General features: G+C 42.1%; 1 protein-coding gene across 4 annotated transcripts in view; it reads left to right on the top strand.

Annotated features, from left to right (window-relative positions):
* The window catches only part of Ctnnd2 (catenin delta 2), an 843,638-nt gene that overhangs the window by 450,633 nt on the left and 378,853 nt on the right, over positions 1 to 14,152 (top strand). For all 4 annotated transcript variants that reach the window (NM_001271502.2, NM_001415019.1, XM_087614127.1 and 1 more), the window contains 1 exon segment: positions 1,247 to 1,419. In NM_001271502.2, coding sequence (NP_001258431.2) covers positions 1,247 to 1,419 — 173 coding nt within the window.

The following is a 14,152-nucleotide window of genomic DNA, read 5'->3' on the forward strand; positions in this document are numbered from 1 at the left end:
TGAGAACCAATACTACTAAAAATAGGCCCGTTATAGTTGTGCAAGAGTGGTCATGGTCAAATGTAGGATTTTCTTTGAAAAGGAACACCATGTTTAAAAACAAGTAAGGACCCTGTGATTTCTTACTTACCAGAAACAATACTGTTATTTTTAAAAAAGCATAAAAAGGTATCAGGGATGTTCCAGGGATGTCTAGTGGCTCCTATGTCTTATTACTCTGCTTGAATGAAGAACTAGCTGTGTCTCATACTGCTTAAAAAAAAACACGAAGAAATTTGTATTCACGGATCCTTGCTCCTCCATCACTCTTCGTACACCAGCCATCTCTCAAACACACTCAAGGGAAACCAGCAAATAAGTGCTCACCTCTCCATGAGGGTTGAAATTCCTGAAGTGAATATTAAGTTTGAGTTTTACATTTTTTTCCCCTTAAAACAAAGTGTGTCAACTCTTGCAAGGGTTCCACTTAAGTAGAAAACAAGAAAATAAAGCCAGATTGTACATGCAAAATGTGACTAAATCTTAAGGCCAGGACCTGACCATCCTTTCTCATCCCCTATACCGCACGCCATGTTAACATCACCGGTATTAACTCCCTATCTTTCTCTTTGTTCTCTTGCTGAGCATTGCTGTGATAGCAAAGATAACTAGTCCTCAGGGACCGGGGTGAATCTTACATTGTATGAACAGCTATTAATATTTTAAATACTGTCTGCTCTCTGGCACGGTGGTATTACATCATTATTCATACAATAGAATCTGTCATTGGCTGGGAAGGCTTTCAGTGTTTCAGCATGCCAGTCATGAAGTGGGATATAATTATATTAATGCAATTAACATGTACAAAAGGGCGGACTCTTTTAACGTTATTTCAAATGTTTCTGGTATTGTCTGATCCAAAAATAACTACTTGATTAATTTGCCTCATGAGATATATCTCTATGTAGGTCAGGATGAGATCATTTGAAAAAATCTACTCCTCAGAGAACTTTTAAGCCACCAACAAAGAGGGAGGAGAGAGAGAGAGAGAGAGAGAGAGAGAGAGAGAGAGAGAGAGAGAGAGAGAGAACAATCTCATCTGAGAGTTGGCGCTGAATTATATGGTCATTTTAGTTCTCAGAATTCAAAGCATAGATGGGTAGAATCGTGTGCATGTGATAATTCTAGGCTACTCTCAATAAATAATACATGTCATTTCTGCTTCACTGAGACTGTCACTGACTGTTCTAAATGACTTTCATCCCAGGGCCCAGCCTGCTCTCCCAGAGTGCACTTCAGCTCAATTCCAAACCTGAAGGGTCTTTCCAGTATCCGGCCAGCTACCATAGCAACCAGACCCTGGCCCTGGGTGACACAGCCCCTTCTCAGCTCCCAGCACGCAGCACGCAAGCCCGAGCTGCCGGACAGAGCTTCAGCCAGGTAAGGGTCCTTGCTCTTTGTGTGGGTTCAGAGTCAGAGGGGCACAAGGGACAAGATGGTTTTTGTGGGAGTATGGTACAACTTACGAAAGGTCCTTTTGCTGTGCATGAAGGAAAGGAATGCCAAAATATTAGTGGAGAGTGATACAAAATGGGAAACATTTTCTTTAGGTATGTCTGCAAGTCACTGATCTTGTATCTCTGTTGCATGTATTTAGCTGCATGAATAAGCAAATGGGCATATAGTTATCATAGTTACATCTATCTGTGTTATTAGCAGATCAGACATTCTGAATGTCTGCGTTCACCAGGTGAAAAGAAAATAGTTTTTATCCTCAAAAGGAAAGTCATGCAATTATCCTTTGAAGCTAATCCTATCAAGGAACAGTGTAAACTCTTAATTAAGTGTATAGAACTAGACTGTGGATAATTGTATTAAGCTTAGGAATAGTTACACTTTGTCAAGTCAGATTTTGAAATATAGCCTTATTTTTTTCTTTAAGGCATGTGAGTATTTTTATAATTTTAGTGAATAATTTCATTATCTGTAGTTAAAAACAATTCAGTTCAAAGCAACCAGGTCTAACACATGAGGGTTGTTAATGCACAGAGAGTGTACATACACATACACAGATGCACACACAAACACATACACATGTTCTACTTTGAAAACTGCCTCCTAAAGAAAAGTATGTGTGTGTATATATATATGTGTGTGTGTAACGTTTTTATTTTTATAACTCAGTTGTAGTGTGTAGTATATATTCAATTAATCCACCAGAATTAATGTACTCAAGGGTTATCTTCTTTAAAGAAACTTTGAACGTTTTTCCAGCTGTATAATATATTCTGAACATTTATGCTTTTGATTCCGGAATGAAGGTCCAGCCACTCCCAACTTTGAAATGAGGAGGCTGTTTATTTCTTGGGCACTTATTGAGTACCACATTTACCAGGAACCCTTACCAAGTCTCCATCGCTGAGCTCTGTAAACCACAGACCCATCTCTCTTACTGAATTTCTGAGAGGTGCTTGAAAGCGGGCTCTCCTCTAAGTAAGACCTTGTAGGCCATGTGTACCTTGGTAAAGTATGTAGAGAGATTTAGATCAGAATGGCCTAGTGTAGCCACTCCAGCAATCAAATACCATTGAACATTTTGTTTCTGAAAGTTACATCATTCTGATAATCATATTTAAAAATGACTTCTTTCCTCAAGCAACTGTCTTGTCATCTGTGGTTTTGTAAATGTTACGCTGTAGTGTGCTGGGCTGTAACAACGCAGATAAAAGAGAATTGTAAAGCAGTTCAGAGACTTAAAAGGATTGGCTGTCTGCCTCCCATGAATGCTTCATCAGATAACGTTACTACAGTGTAACGATGACGCAGCTATGTATTTGGACTTACCAGAGTTGTGTTTTGAACATGCCAATGAGTGTGAGTGCTCAAGATAAAACTTTAGTAGGAGATAAATTTTGTAAAGAGGTGGGATCAAGAAGGCTGAAGACTCACACTAGGCTCTGACAGACCAATGCACTTTCCCAGCGGAGCTGAGATAGGAGCTGACCAACTCAACAGTAAATAGCTCAGTGCTTGCTGGAGACTAGAAACCTAGCAAACTCCAGCTGTGTGTTGTGTATGGGGAGCTGATTCACCGAACACTGCAATAGGACCTGTAACTTCAAAGTGATAGCGTAGAAATGCTCAAACCAGAAAACTAGCAATTTAACCAACCCATTAGTTTTACACCCTTGGAAATAGAGCAGACAGGTCCGATTTCAGTGGCATCTCATTCAGATCCATTGGTTTTACAAAACCCATGTGAAATACTCTTGCCAATATCCAAAATGGTGTTACATCTCTCCAGGAGAGATTGATTCTGTGAATGTCCTGTTGTTAACAAATGCTACAATGGGCTAGTAAGCCCAAATTGTGGCTAATGGGTGATAAGCTAAGACCACTGACTAACTGCAAAGTATTTATTCTTTCTCTCTAAAGTTTGTAATTCTAAAGTGATATAAATGCCTTCTGTCCAGCTCCCGAATCACATCCCTTTGTGAATGTGAAGCTGCGTCATGAATTACTAAGATTCTGGTTTCAATTCTTAGAAAGAGTCTAGTTTACCCAGCACTCTGGGGCCTCACTGAGTGACCATTACCGAATTCTTCAGGAGGTGTTGGAGAGGGATGTGAAGCCTTCTGGTTTCCATCTGAGCGTCCCACCAGTCACAGACGTTGCTGTCAGACAGTTCTCTTGTGTTGTTGGCTACACTTTCCTCACTGGTGATTCAGGAAATGGAGCTGGAGGACAGAAGACAGGCGGCCTGCCCTTGCAAATGGCACATCTTTTCCAGGAAGCAGCGTAACCTGATTCACATGGAGCTTGCTCACTCTCCTCCACCACAAAGGCTCTGCCCATCTGAGTTGAGCATCTCTCATAGCTTTTAAGAAGGCTGTAGATTACTGCTCCCTGTCTGCTCCCTTTTAAGCCAACTTTTCAGTTGGCTCCTATGAGCACTCCCAATAGAATGTGCTTTTTTTTTTCACATTTACTTGGTGAAGACATTTAGACTGTGTCTGGCAGTGTATTGAGCCTGTGTTCTTAGGTTGATGAAGTATGGAAAATGGACATGGTCCTTGTCCTCAGGGAGCCCGTGTTCTAGCAGTGGACATGAAAACTAGAAAATCAACACTTGAAATAAGCAAAGTGCATAGACTATATTCACCATATATTAGATTGTGATATTTAATATAATAATGATTCTGATATAAAAATAATTAGATTATGATATATAATATATTCATAATATATTAGATTGTGATATTTAATATAATGATTATGATATATAGTTAATTAGATTATGATATATAACATATTCATATTAGATTTCTAATACATTAAAGATGATGGCCACTGAGGGAAGGACATGGACAGAGAATGGAATGATAGTCAGAGAGGAAAATAAACTCTATGGAACATTTTAAAGAGATGTTTGGGTAAGGACACATGGGAGAGGCTCCTGGCTCTCTGTGGAGTGGTGATCATAATGGTCTCCAGCTGGAGTTATCTGGCATATTAACAAAACAACACATAGATCAGGGCAGCTAGAGCAGTATTCGGGGACTTGCAAAGCAACTCAAGACTTAGTGGATCACTGGTGGGACTCACCTTTGAGTGCGATGCAGTGAGAAGCCAGTAAAGAGTCCTGAGCAGAGTGTGGCAACGTGTAGATGGACTGCCCTGGTGAATACTGTTGCATAAAAGGCTCCCATTAGTTTGATTCAATGCAGAGCCTCACCTACAGAAAATCACCTCTACCCTAGCAGTAACCGGCCCAGGACCCACCAAAGTCTACCCGGCTCTGTCAGAACCACAGAGACCTACCATAACGATACTATACCAGTGTCTGGTAGGTTCAAGAACAAGAAGTTAGCTAGCCTCCAGGTTTTGCTTGCTTCCATGCATGCAGATTTTCCTGTGTATTATTTGAAATGCTGTATGTATAACTTATAGTATAAAAGACCACTCTACGAATGACATTTTTCTCATACCTAAACATAATATCATCCAACAGGCCACTCCTCAAAGAAACAAAATATATGAAAAATATGAAATTACACATCTGTGGACACAACCCTGGAAATGGTATTGGAGCTGAGAGCTTTTTGCTTTTCTCTTGCTTAAGTCATTCACATGTCTCTGGGAAGGACCAAAGTATGGTAATCCTAGGAAGTGGCCTACAGAAAACTGAGTGTCGTATGACAGTTACATGAAATGAAACTGCTCAAGAGTGGATATCCCAGAAGAGTAGGAAGCTCTTCTACACAAGAAAACCTTCATTTCTTTTCAATCTGGCCTATCTGTTTAATGCTATACTGACTTCCTGTCCTAAAAGTCCCTATGTATGCTATGTCATAATTGTGAATATATCGATGTTCATGTCGAAAGGCAGATGAGCACATGGTCGGACCATTGACACTTGGTGGCTACTTTATAAATGGTAGTAGGGTAGACCATAAAGTCACATATAATACAGAGGGGGGAAAAACAGTCCCAACAGTCAGCCATTGTATTGATCTCCACATGGGGAGGGCCACTCTCACCTGCTTAATTATAGGATAAATCGTCTTGAAATAATACTGGTACTGTAACTGAGACAATGAAATCGCAGGTAGCATCTTACTGAAAAGTTCAACTTGACTGAAAAAAGTGTGGCAATCCCAAGGACTCCTCTACATACTTTAGTTCTTCCTAGAAACATGTGAACAGCTTTTAAAAAAAATCTCAGCGTTCCAATACCACTCTTCATGGTTGTGTTCACAGATATGTAATAACAGTGCATTTAGAAAACACAACTTTGCATAGATGTAGATGCCATGTAGAACCACAGAATGTACCCAGCATGGGGCATTGAGGGGAAAGAGAGCAGGTTGTTTGATGTGTGTTCCTCGGTATGTCTATGGGACTCTGGCAGGAAGGGTTTCTTTTGTTTTCTTTTTTTCCCAGATAGTTTTAAAATGCTTGCTTCTTGTAAATCTGCATTCCTCACTTTGCTTTCAAGCCTTCCCCCCTATTCTCTCTCTCTCTCTCTCTCTCTCTCTCTCTCTCTCTCTCTCTCTCTCTCTCTCTCGCATAAACATGTTTAATCTGGCTTTGACAATCGAAGTGTTTTGTATTGCAAGGAGCGTATATTTGTGTTCCAAGCTAACATTCCCTTTTCTGGGCAAATATTTAGATTATTAAAGTTGTACTGACAGAGCTTCATGACAAAGTTTCACGTGACGTATTTTTGCCAGTGTTCATGTAGACTTTAAAAAGATCTGCCACCCAGATACCCTTCCCATGTATTATTTATGATAACTGTCCGAAGGATCTTTGTGTCCTTGTATTGTGTTTTCTTCTGCACTTTTCTTTCTATTGGGACTTACAGAAATGGTTCTACATGGAATACTTAATGGACGTTTAATACTTGGCATCCCTTATCTGCACGACTAGGGGCAGGCGGTTTGCATGATCTCTCAGTATCTATGAGGTGTGTTCTCCCGCCCCCTCCTCTTCTTCCACAACTTCTTCTTGTACCTTCTCCTCCTTCCTTTGGCCTCTCATTCTTCCTTCTCCTCCCTTCACTACTTTCTGTGATTTTGGACCCTCAGATAGACAGGAAGTGGTGGGGTTGCCTCCATGATGGTGCACAAGATGATACTTGATCTTTTGGCCCATTATCTGAGGGAAAGATCAATATTCCTATTTTCAGTAAAGTTGAATTTGTCCATGAGATGTTGCCTGCAATTTTACCAGCCTTTCCTTTCCCAGTGATGGTCACCACAGTGGCAGTTAATGCCTTTGGGGACAATCCAGGCCCTGTGCATAAAACCTGTCTCTTCTCTTTCTGTTATTTCCCAGTTTTTACCAAAGCCTGTTCCCCTTGAGAGAATGGCTGGACGAGCATCATGTCATTCGACTTGACTCTTTCCAAAATCAACTCTTTCTTACCGATCCAGGACTTTTGTTCCTTTGAAGTTAAATGTCGGCATCCCCTTCTACAGACCAGTGTAGAGGGGAAGTTGTCTGATTCCTGTGAACAGTGACCTAATGCAGAAGCAAATTCGTTGCAATCCAGAGATCAAATTCACGGGGCGTAGCTTATTTGGGGGATGTAAATGTATCCTTGAGCTACATTTTATACAGAAACTCAGTAAAGCCATTTGCTGAAGAGTTGGTCATTTCTTCCCGTTTGAAAGGTGAGAGAGTGAACAACGGCTTTGTCCACACTGTGTGAGCTCCTGAGCTGTACACGCATATATCCCAAGGAAGCAGAATGATCTTTCTAAAGCTTCAGTCAGCACAGGATTCATGTTACTAACTTATCTTACTCCATGGTTCTCATTTAGAAATCAGTGTCTCTGGAGAGGTCACTGCAGTGCCTGTCCCTCATTCTGGCTTCCCTGAGTCACTGGAAGACTACACGTCAGTCATTAACTTACTCTCTCACTGTTTTGTCATTATTCAGACCACACTGTGTTAAGATAGTTCCTGCAAATGCCAGACCATGACCTTCCTGGTGCAAGCCATGGCCACATTCCTGAACCTCTCTTGACAGCCCAGCTGTGGAAGCTCTACTTCCTTTGAAATGTGTTCTCCGCCCTTTACTTTCATGATCCTATCCTGACCCAGAAGCACTTCTGCCAACAGCGACTTAGCATCATTCAGAATGGTCTTCAGAGGGGACAACTTAAGTGACAGATCTGCCCCTGTGTTGTAACCACAGGAAACAGAGAAAGGACAAACTATGGTAAAAAGGAGGTACCAGACTCTGATGAGTATTCATGAAGTTTGCTCATCTGAGGAAGCTACCAATCTGTAACTTTGGTTGTCTATTCCTGACTTCACTGTCCTAGCATCCTGAGCAAACATCACTCCTCTCCCAGAGCTGGGGCCCTGCTGATTGCGTCAGCAAACTTGGCAAGGTTCAACATGTCCTCACGGGGTCTGTCCTAAATCATGGACCTGTTTATAAGATGTGGTTTAATTTAGGGCCAGGGTATACTCATGACTGGAACTCAAGATTCCTGAGATATGGTGGCTGTGAGGTCATTGTAAGCACTGGGATTTTTCGGGAGACACTTGCTCTACTTAGGGACTTGTGCAGGTTGCTAGTGAACTGATGTAGGCTTGTGCTCTGTGTAGTTAAATCCTCTTTGGAAGCCAAGTTCATACTGCCTACCTTCCAAATCCAGTTGTATTTCTATAGCGATTGGAAAATATATCCTCTATTAAACAGCTCTATCAATGAGGCATGAACCACAGTACAATTACATAAAAGGTCATAATAAGCAAATGAGTACCACACATACACACACACACACAAACACACACACACACAGACACACACACACTCACATACACAAACACAAAAGCGAAACATAAAATGTATAACTGTAGTATATCCTAAGTCTGCCCCAACCAAAACTTACGTACAAAGACATGATATATTTGTTTTATAAAAGCATTCATGAGTTAATTCTATTCTTTCTGAGAATTTTCTAGCAATAACATGATAAAACATGTCTACACTGAAGGTGTCCCCAGCCCCAGCCTGTCCAGTCATATCACCTACTTGATAGCTACTTCCTTCTTAATTCCAAAAGAAGCAGGTCCCCACCTTCTCAGGGGCAAAGGAACATTTGTTCTGGAACTGATCCAAAGAACTAGGAAGGAAGAACACAGGTTCCTGCCAGCATGCAGAACCATGACCAGGGACAGCATCAGGGCCCACTTTGCTCCAAGTTATTGTGAAATACTTTGTGTCGATATTCTTCTTCAGGGGCCTCTTCAACAAGGATGCATTTCTTCCCATTCACTTTGCTTATAAATTCTCAAATATCACTATGGAAAGGAGTCCAGTCCTCAATTTTTAAACAGTCAGTGTATTTTTTTTTCTTTCTGAAATCTAATTTGAAAAGTAGACTTACAATTTTACTGTATGAACTTATGTTTGAAGTACAGCTGAAACCCTGGGTGTGTGGATCAAGTTCTTTGCATCTAGTGTGTGTGTGTGTGTGTGTGTGTGTGTGTGTGTGTGTGTGTGTGTGTGTGTGTTTAATTCAACAATGGGTTATAATAAGCTATCCTATGAATTGTAAAGTAGACTGAAACTGCAGCCTTATGTCTCCCAAACTGGCCAAGAGTCACTAAATGAATTTATACAGTGAAACAGAAGCAAATGTGTGCTCCCAGATTCCCATTTTTTTGCACAAACGATGAGCTGTTCTTAGACATTTATTACTCCATCAGCCACTGTGATGGACTATAGCATCCCTGGGCCATTCGTTATGAGCTGTAGATGAGCGGGTGCAGCTGTGCAGCCCAGTAAGTTAGCCCCTGGTTACACGTGACTGTGTAAATTGGGATTAATCATGTGCACGCTAAATCCAGTTCTTCCGTTGACAAGCAGCATTTGAGGCCCTCAATGAGCCCGTCTGTCTAGTGAGTGCTAAATTGGGACAAGACAGTTTGGGACATTACCAGGCCTAAAGCAAACGGATGGGGCCATGCTGCTCAACAGGTACCAATAGGGCTTGGCATCCTGGGAAGGCCGAGTGGTAGGGGTGTTTAAACACACGAAAACAGCGGGCTGGATTAAATTTGTGTTTTAGTACACACTGAGTAACAACTACTTACTGCCTCAGAGACGAGGTAAAAACCTTACTGCTTCTTTCTCCTTCCCCTTCTTCTTGTTAAAAATTCTATAAACTTTTCACCAAGATCCTCCTATATGTCTATTTTTTTTCACTTAGACACCCTGGCTTTCAAATTGTCTAGAGGTGATATGGCACATTCCAAAATTTCTACAGGTTTGGGGACCATTTAAGGAAAGTTTGTAGATATTAATATTCATTATAATTTCTAATTGCTTAAATTTCAAATTGCTTAAATTGTTGTAGCAGATCAAAAACAAAAACAAAAAACTGGCAAGGTATTTAGAAACCATAGCTTTCTTGGTATACACATAAGTCAAATACATAAGTAATTATTCTATTTTATTGGTAAATTGGCTTATTGATTAAATTAGTTCCTCTTAAATTATTTTTTTCAAATTTTTCTGCACAAGTCAACTGTATTTACATTATTTCCACTGTACCTTCTCCATGTTCCCACTCTTACTTCTCAAATGTTCTGTCTCCTCTTCTTTAATTATTGTTTGACGCATACACACATGCATGCGCGTCCACACAGGGCAGAGTCTATCTAGCCATGCTTGTATGTACATGTGGGGATAACCACTGAGGATCGAATGTATCTTTCAGGGAGCTCATCCCTGGAAAGAATGAATCCTCCCTCTCTCATCAGTCTGTAGCCCTTCCTCTAGGGGTGTGGCCTTGTGAGATTTCCACCATCACACTGATGTGTTGGGATGTCAACTCGTGAAATCTTTTTTTTTTTTTTTTTGCGGATCACGTTTAAGAAGCCATGTCGTTGAGATTTCATGGGTGCAGCTTCCCTGCCATGTGAAAGACACTATGTCCCAGCAGATGTCCTGTCTTGCTCAACTCTGGCTCTCACAGTCTTTACCCCTCTCCAGCAATGACCCTTGAGCCTTATATAGCAGTGTGGCTTTACAAAGTGGGGCTAGGCATACCACAGTCCCTTATCTATATATTTTAATTAGTTGTAGGTCTCCAGACTGGCTTCCATTGAGAATTTTATACATGCACACAATGTTTTACAGTCATACACCGTTCCCACTCTCACCGCCATTTGTCCGTCCCCTTCCCAGAGCCCCACATGCTCCATCCAACTTCATCCCTTCCTCATTTGTTTGAAACCCAACCCAACCATTGCAGTCCATGCTGCGTGTATGAGCATAAGTGTATGGTCATCTACTGGAGCATAGACAACCAACCTATCAGGGCTATACCCCCAAAGAACACAGATTCTCCATCCTTCGATAAGTTACCCTTCAGTATCTCCAGGGTGGAACCTTTAGGGATACTACCCCATTCATGCTGGGCCTGATTGATCTTATTAAAGTCTTGCACAGGCAGCTACAACTGCTGTGAGTTACTCTTGGAATGGCCCTGTTGTATCTAGAAGACAGTATCACATAACACTCTTTCCTGTTCTCTGACTTAAAATCTTCCCCTTCCTTCTTCCATGATGTTCCTGAGTTTTGAGAGGAGGTGGTAGAATACAGCCCAGGGCTGAGCAGATCAAAATCACTTATTCTTTGCATTCCGACCAATTACATATCTCTGTATCAACCTCCATTCACTGCTAAAAGGACAGTTGCACTTAAATTAGGTACATTTATCACTATTCATTAAAAAAAGAATGCTGCTTGTAATGCCATTGATAATGTAATAAAAGGCCATTATTAGTGTCATAGAAGACAAAACAGAGGTTATTGTGAGCAGGGGGCTCCCTACGCTCAATGTTTCCACCATTATCTTCCTGTGTGAGGCTCTCCCACCACTCTCTAGCCAGATACGAGTTTGTAGAAATCCTAGGCAACAATGAACAGAGTGGGCCTCAGAGGGAAAATACCTGTGTGCTTCTCAGGATTTTTAGGAACAGTACCATCTACCTCCCTCGACAGACAGACTGTTATCAACCCCAAAACCCACATCAGACCTCCAGAACCAGAAGCTCAACCATTGTTGGTTCTCGAAGCTCAGTGGAGACTTCAGTCACCTAGAGAGCTTGTCCAAACAGAGGTATCTTGGCCTCTGCCAGGGATTCTGTTCTCTTCGAGGGTGTGATGCTATCTTGATAAATAGGCAGCACCCTCTGGAAACCGCAGCTCTGAGAACCGGGCCTCCTGTGTGTTGGGCATTGGAATCTGCTGGGAAGCCAGCTCACTTACCTGATGCTTAAGTGCCATCTTCAAAGGCTCTGAATTAAATGCCTTGGGTAAATCTTAGCTGTTCCAGTAGTTTTTTAGAAGTTCCCTGGCAATTGTCACCTACAGTTTGGTTTCAGAAGCTCCGTCTCTTATGGTCCTCCTAAGGGAGACGCTCCAAGCTTCTCGGTTTGATGTTGGACCATAGCTATGGGATTCAGGAAGCCACAGGAGTTCTCCAGAGCTTGTACATTCTTAAAACTCTCAAGGCTAAAACCTCACCCTTCATTGATTCAGCAAACGCTACTGCAGTCTCTGTGGCTCAGGTCCTCCTGCGGTTGCTCGAAAGACTTCTTTGAGCAAGGGTATGGGGCTTGCATCCTATTCCTACTGGGAAGCTTAAAATTATTCCTGTTCAGACTGGGATATGTAATGTACTTATGACATTTATACTAAACACACACATTACATGTAAACAAATGTGTGTGATGGAAGTTCACATATACACCTTCCACAGAGAATGCCTCTCGGCAGATAGTTGTCTTCCTCATAGAAAGCTGTATGCTTAGTGTGTGTGCTTAGTGTGTGTGTGCTTAGTGTGTGTGTGCTTAGTCTGTGTGTGTGCTTAGTGTGTGTGCTTAGTCTGTGTGTGTGCTTAGTGTGTGTGTGCTTAGTGTGTGTGCTTAGTGTGTGTGCTTAGTGTGTGTGTGCTTAGTGTGTGTGTGCTTAGTCTGTGTGTGTGCTTAGTGTGTGTGCTTAGTCTGTGTGTGTGCTTAGTGTGTGTGTGCTTAGTGTGTGTGTGCTTAGTGTGTGTGTGCTTAGTGTGTGTGTGCTTAGTGTGTGTGCTTAGTGTGTGTGTGCTTAGTGTGTGTGTGTTCTTAGTGTGTGTGTGCTTAGTGTGTGTGTGCTTAGTGTGTGTGCTTAGTGTGTGTGTGCTTAGTGTGTGTGCTTAGTGTGTGTGTGCTTAGTGTGTGTGTTCTTAGTGTGTGTGTGCTTAGTCTGTGTGTGTTCTTAGTGTGTGTGTGCTTAGTGTGTGTGTGCTTAGTGTGTGTGTGTGCTTAGTGTGTGTGTGCTCAGTCTGTGTGTGTGCTTAGTGTGTGTGCTTAGTGTGTGTGCTTAGTGTGTGTGTGCTTAGTGTGTGTGTGTTCTTAGTGTGTGTGTGCTTAATGTGTGTGTGCTTAGTGTGTGTGTGCTCAGTCTGTGTGTGTGCTTAGTGTGTGTGCTTAGTGTGTGTGTGCTTAGTGTGTGTGTGTGCTTAGTGTGTGTGTGTGCTAAATGTGTGTGTGCTTAATGTGTGTGTGCTTAGTGTGTGTGTTCTTAGTGTGTGTGTGCTTAATGTGTGTGTGCTTAATGTGTGTGCTTGATGTGTGTGTGCTTAGTGTGTGTGTGCTTAATGTGTGTGTGCTTAATGTGTGTGCTTGATGTGTGTGTGCTTAGTGTGTGTGTGTGCTTAATGTGTGTGTGTGCTTAGTGTGTGTGTGTGCTTAATGTGTGTGTGCTTAATGTGTGTGTGCTTAGTGTGTGTGTTCTTAGTGTGTGTGTGCTTAATGTGTGTGTGCTTAATGTGTGTGCTTGATGTGTGTGTGCTTAGTGTGTGTGTTCTTAGTGTGTGTGTGCTTAATGTGTGTGCTTGATGTGTGTGTGCTTAGTGTGTGTGTTCTTAGTGTGTGTGCTTAATGTGTGTGCTTGATGTGTGTGTGCTTAGTCTGTGTGTGTGCTTAGTCTGTGTGTGTGCTTAGTGTGTGTGCTTAGTGTGTGCTTAGTGTGTGTGTGCTTAGTGTGTGTGCGTAATGTGTGTGCTTAGTGTGTGTGTGCTTAGTGTGTGCTTAGTGTGTGTGTGCTTAGTGTGTGTGTGTGTGTGTGTATGCTTAGAGTGTGTGTGTGTGTGTGTGTGTGTGTGTGTGTGTGTGTGTGTATACATGCATGAGGATGCATGGACATTGTGCCTATGTTGGGGTCAGCAGACAGCCTCCTGGCTTCTGTACATCCCCCCCGCCCCCAAAACAAGGTCTCTCATTGGTCTCGAACTCTCCAAGAAAAACTACACTGGCTGTCCAGCGAGCCCTAGGATATTCATACTGTCTGCCTCCTTAGTGAAGTGTAGCACTAACCCCATTTGCCCCTTAAATGTGGGTGCCAGGGATCAAGCTGGACTCCTCAAACTTAGGAGACAAGATTGTACTAAGATGTCTCCCCAAGTCTCAACTAGTTCTTAATTCGGGATCTTGATGCTTCCTGGGCACATCCTCAGTGTTTCGCCAGACAATTTGGAATGCCAAATGCCATCCCAAGGGACAGAGCCACAACTGAAATTTCCTGAGGAGAGCCTCTATCTGCTTTTCTCCCCCACCCCACCCCCCTTCCCTTCATCCCTGTGCTCTCTTCCTTCCAAACCCT

The sequence above is a fragment of the Rattus norvegicus genome, chromosome 2 (genome assembly GCF_021556685.1).
Source record: "Rattus norvegicus strain SHRSP/BbbUtx chromosome 2, alternate assembly SHRSP_T2T, whole genome shotgun sequence".
Classification (NCBI taxonomy): Eukaryota; Metazoa; Chordata; class Mammalia; order Rodentia; family Muridae; genus Rattus; species Rattus norvegicus.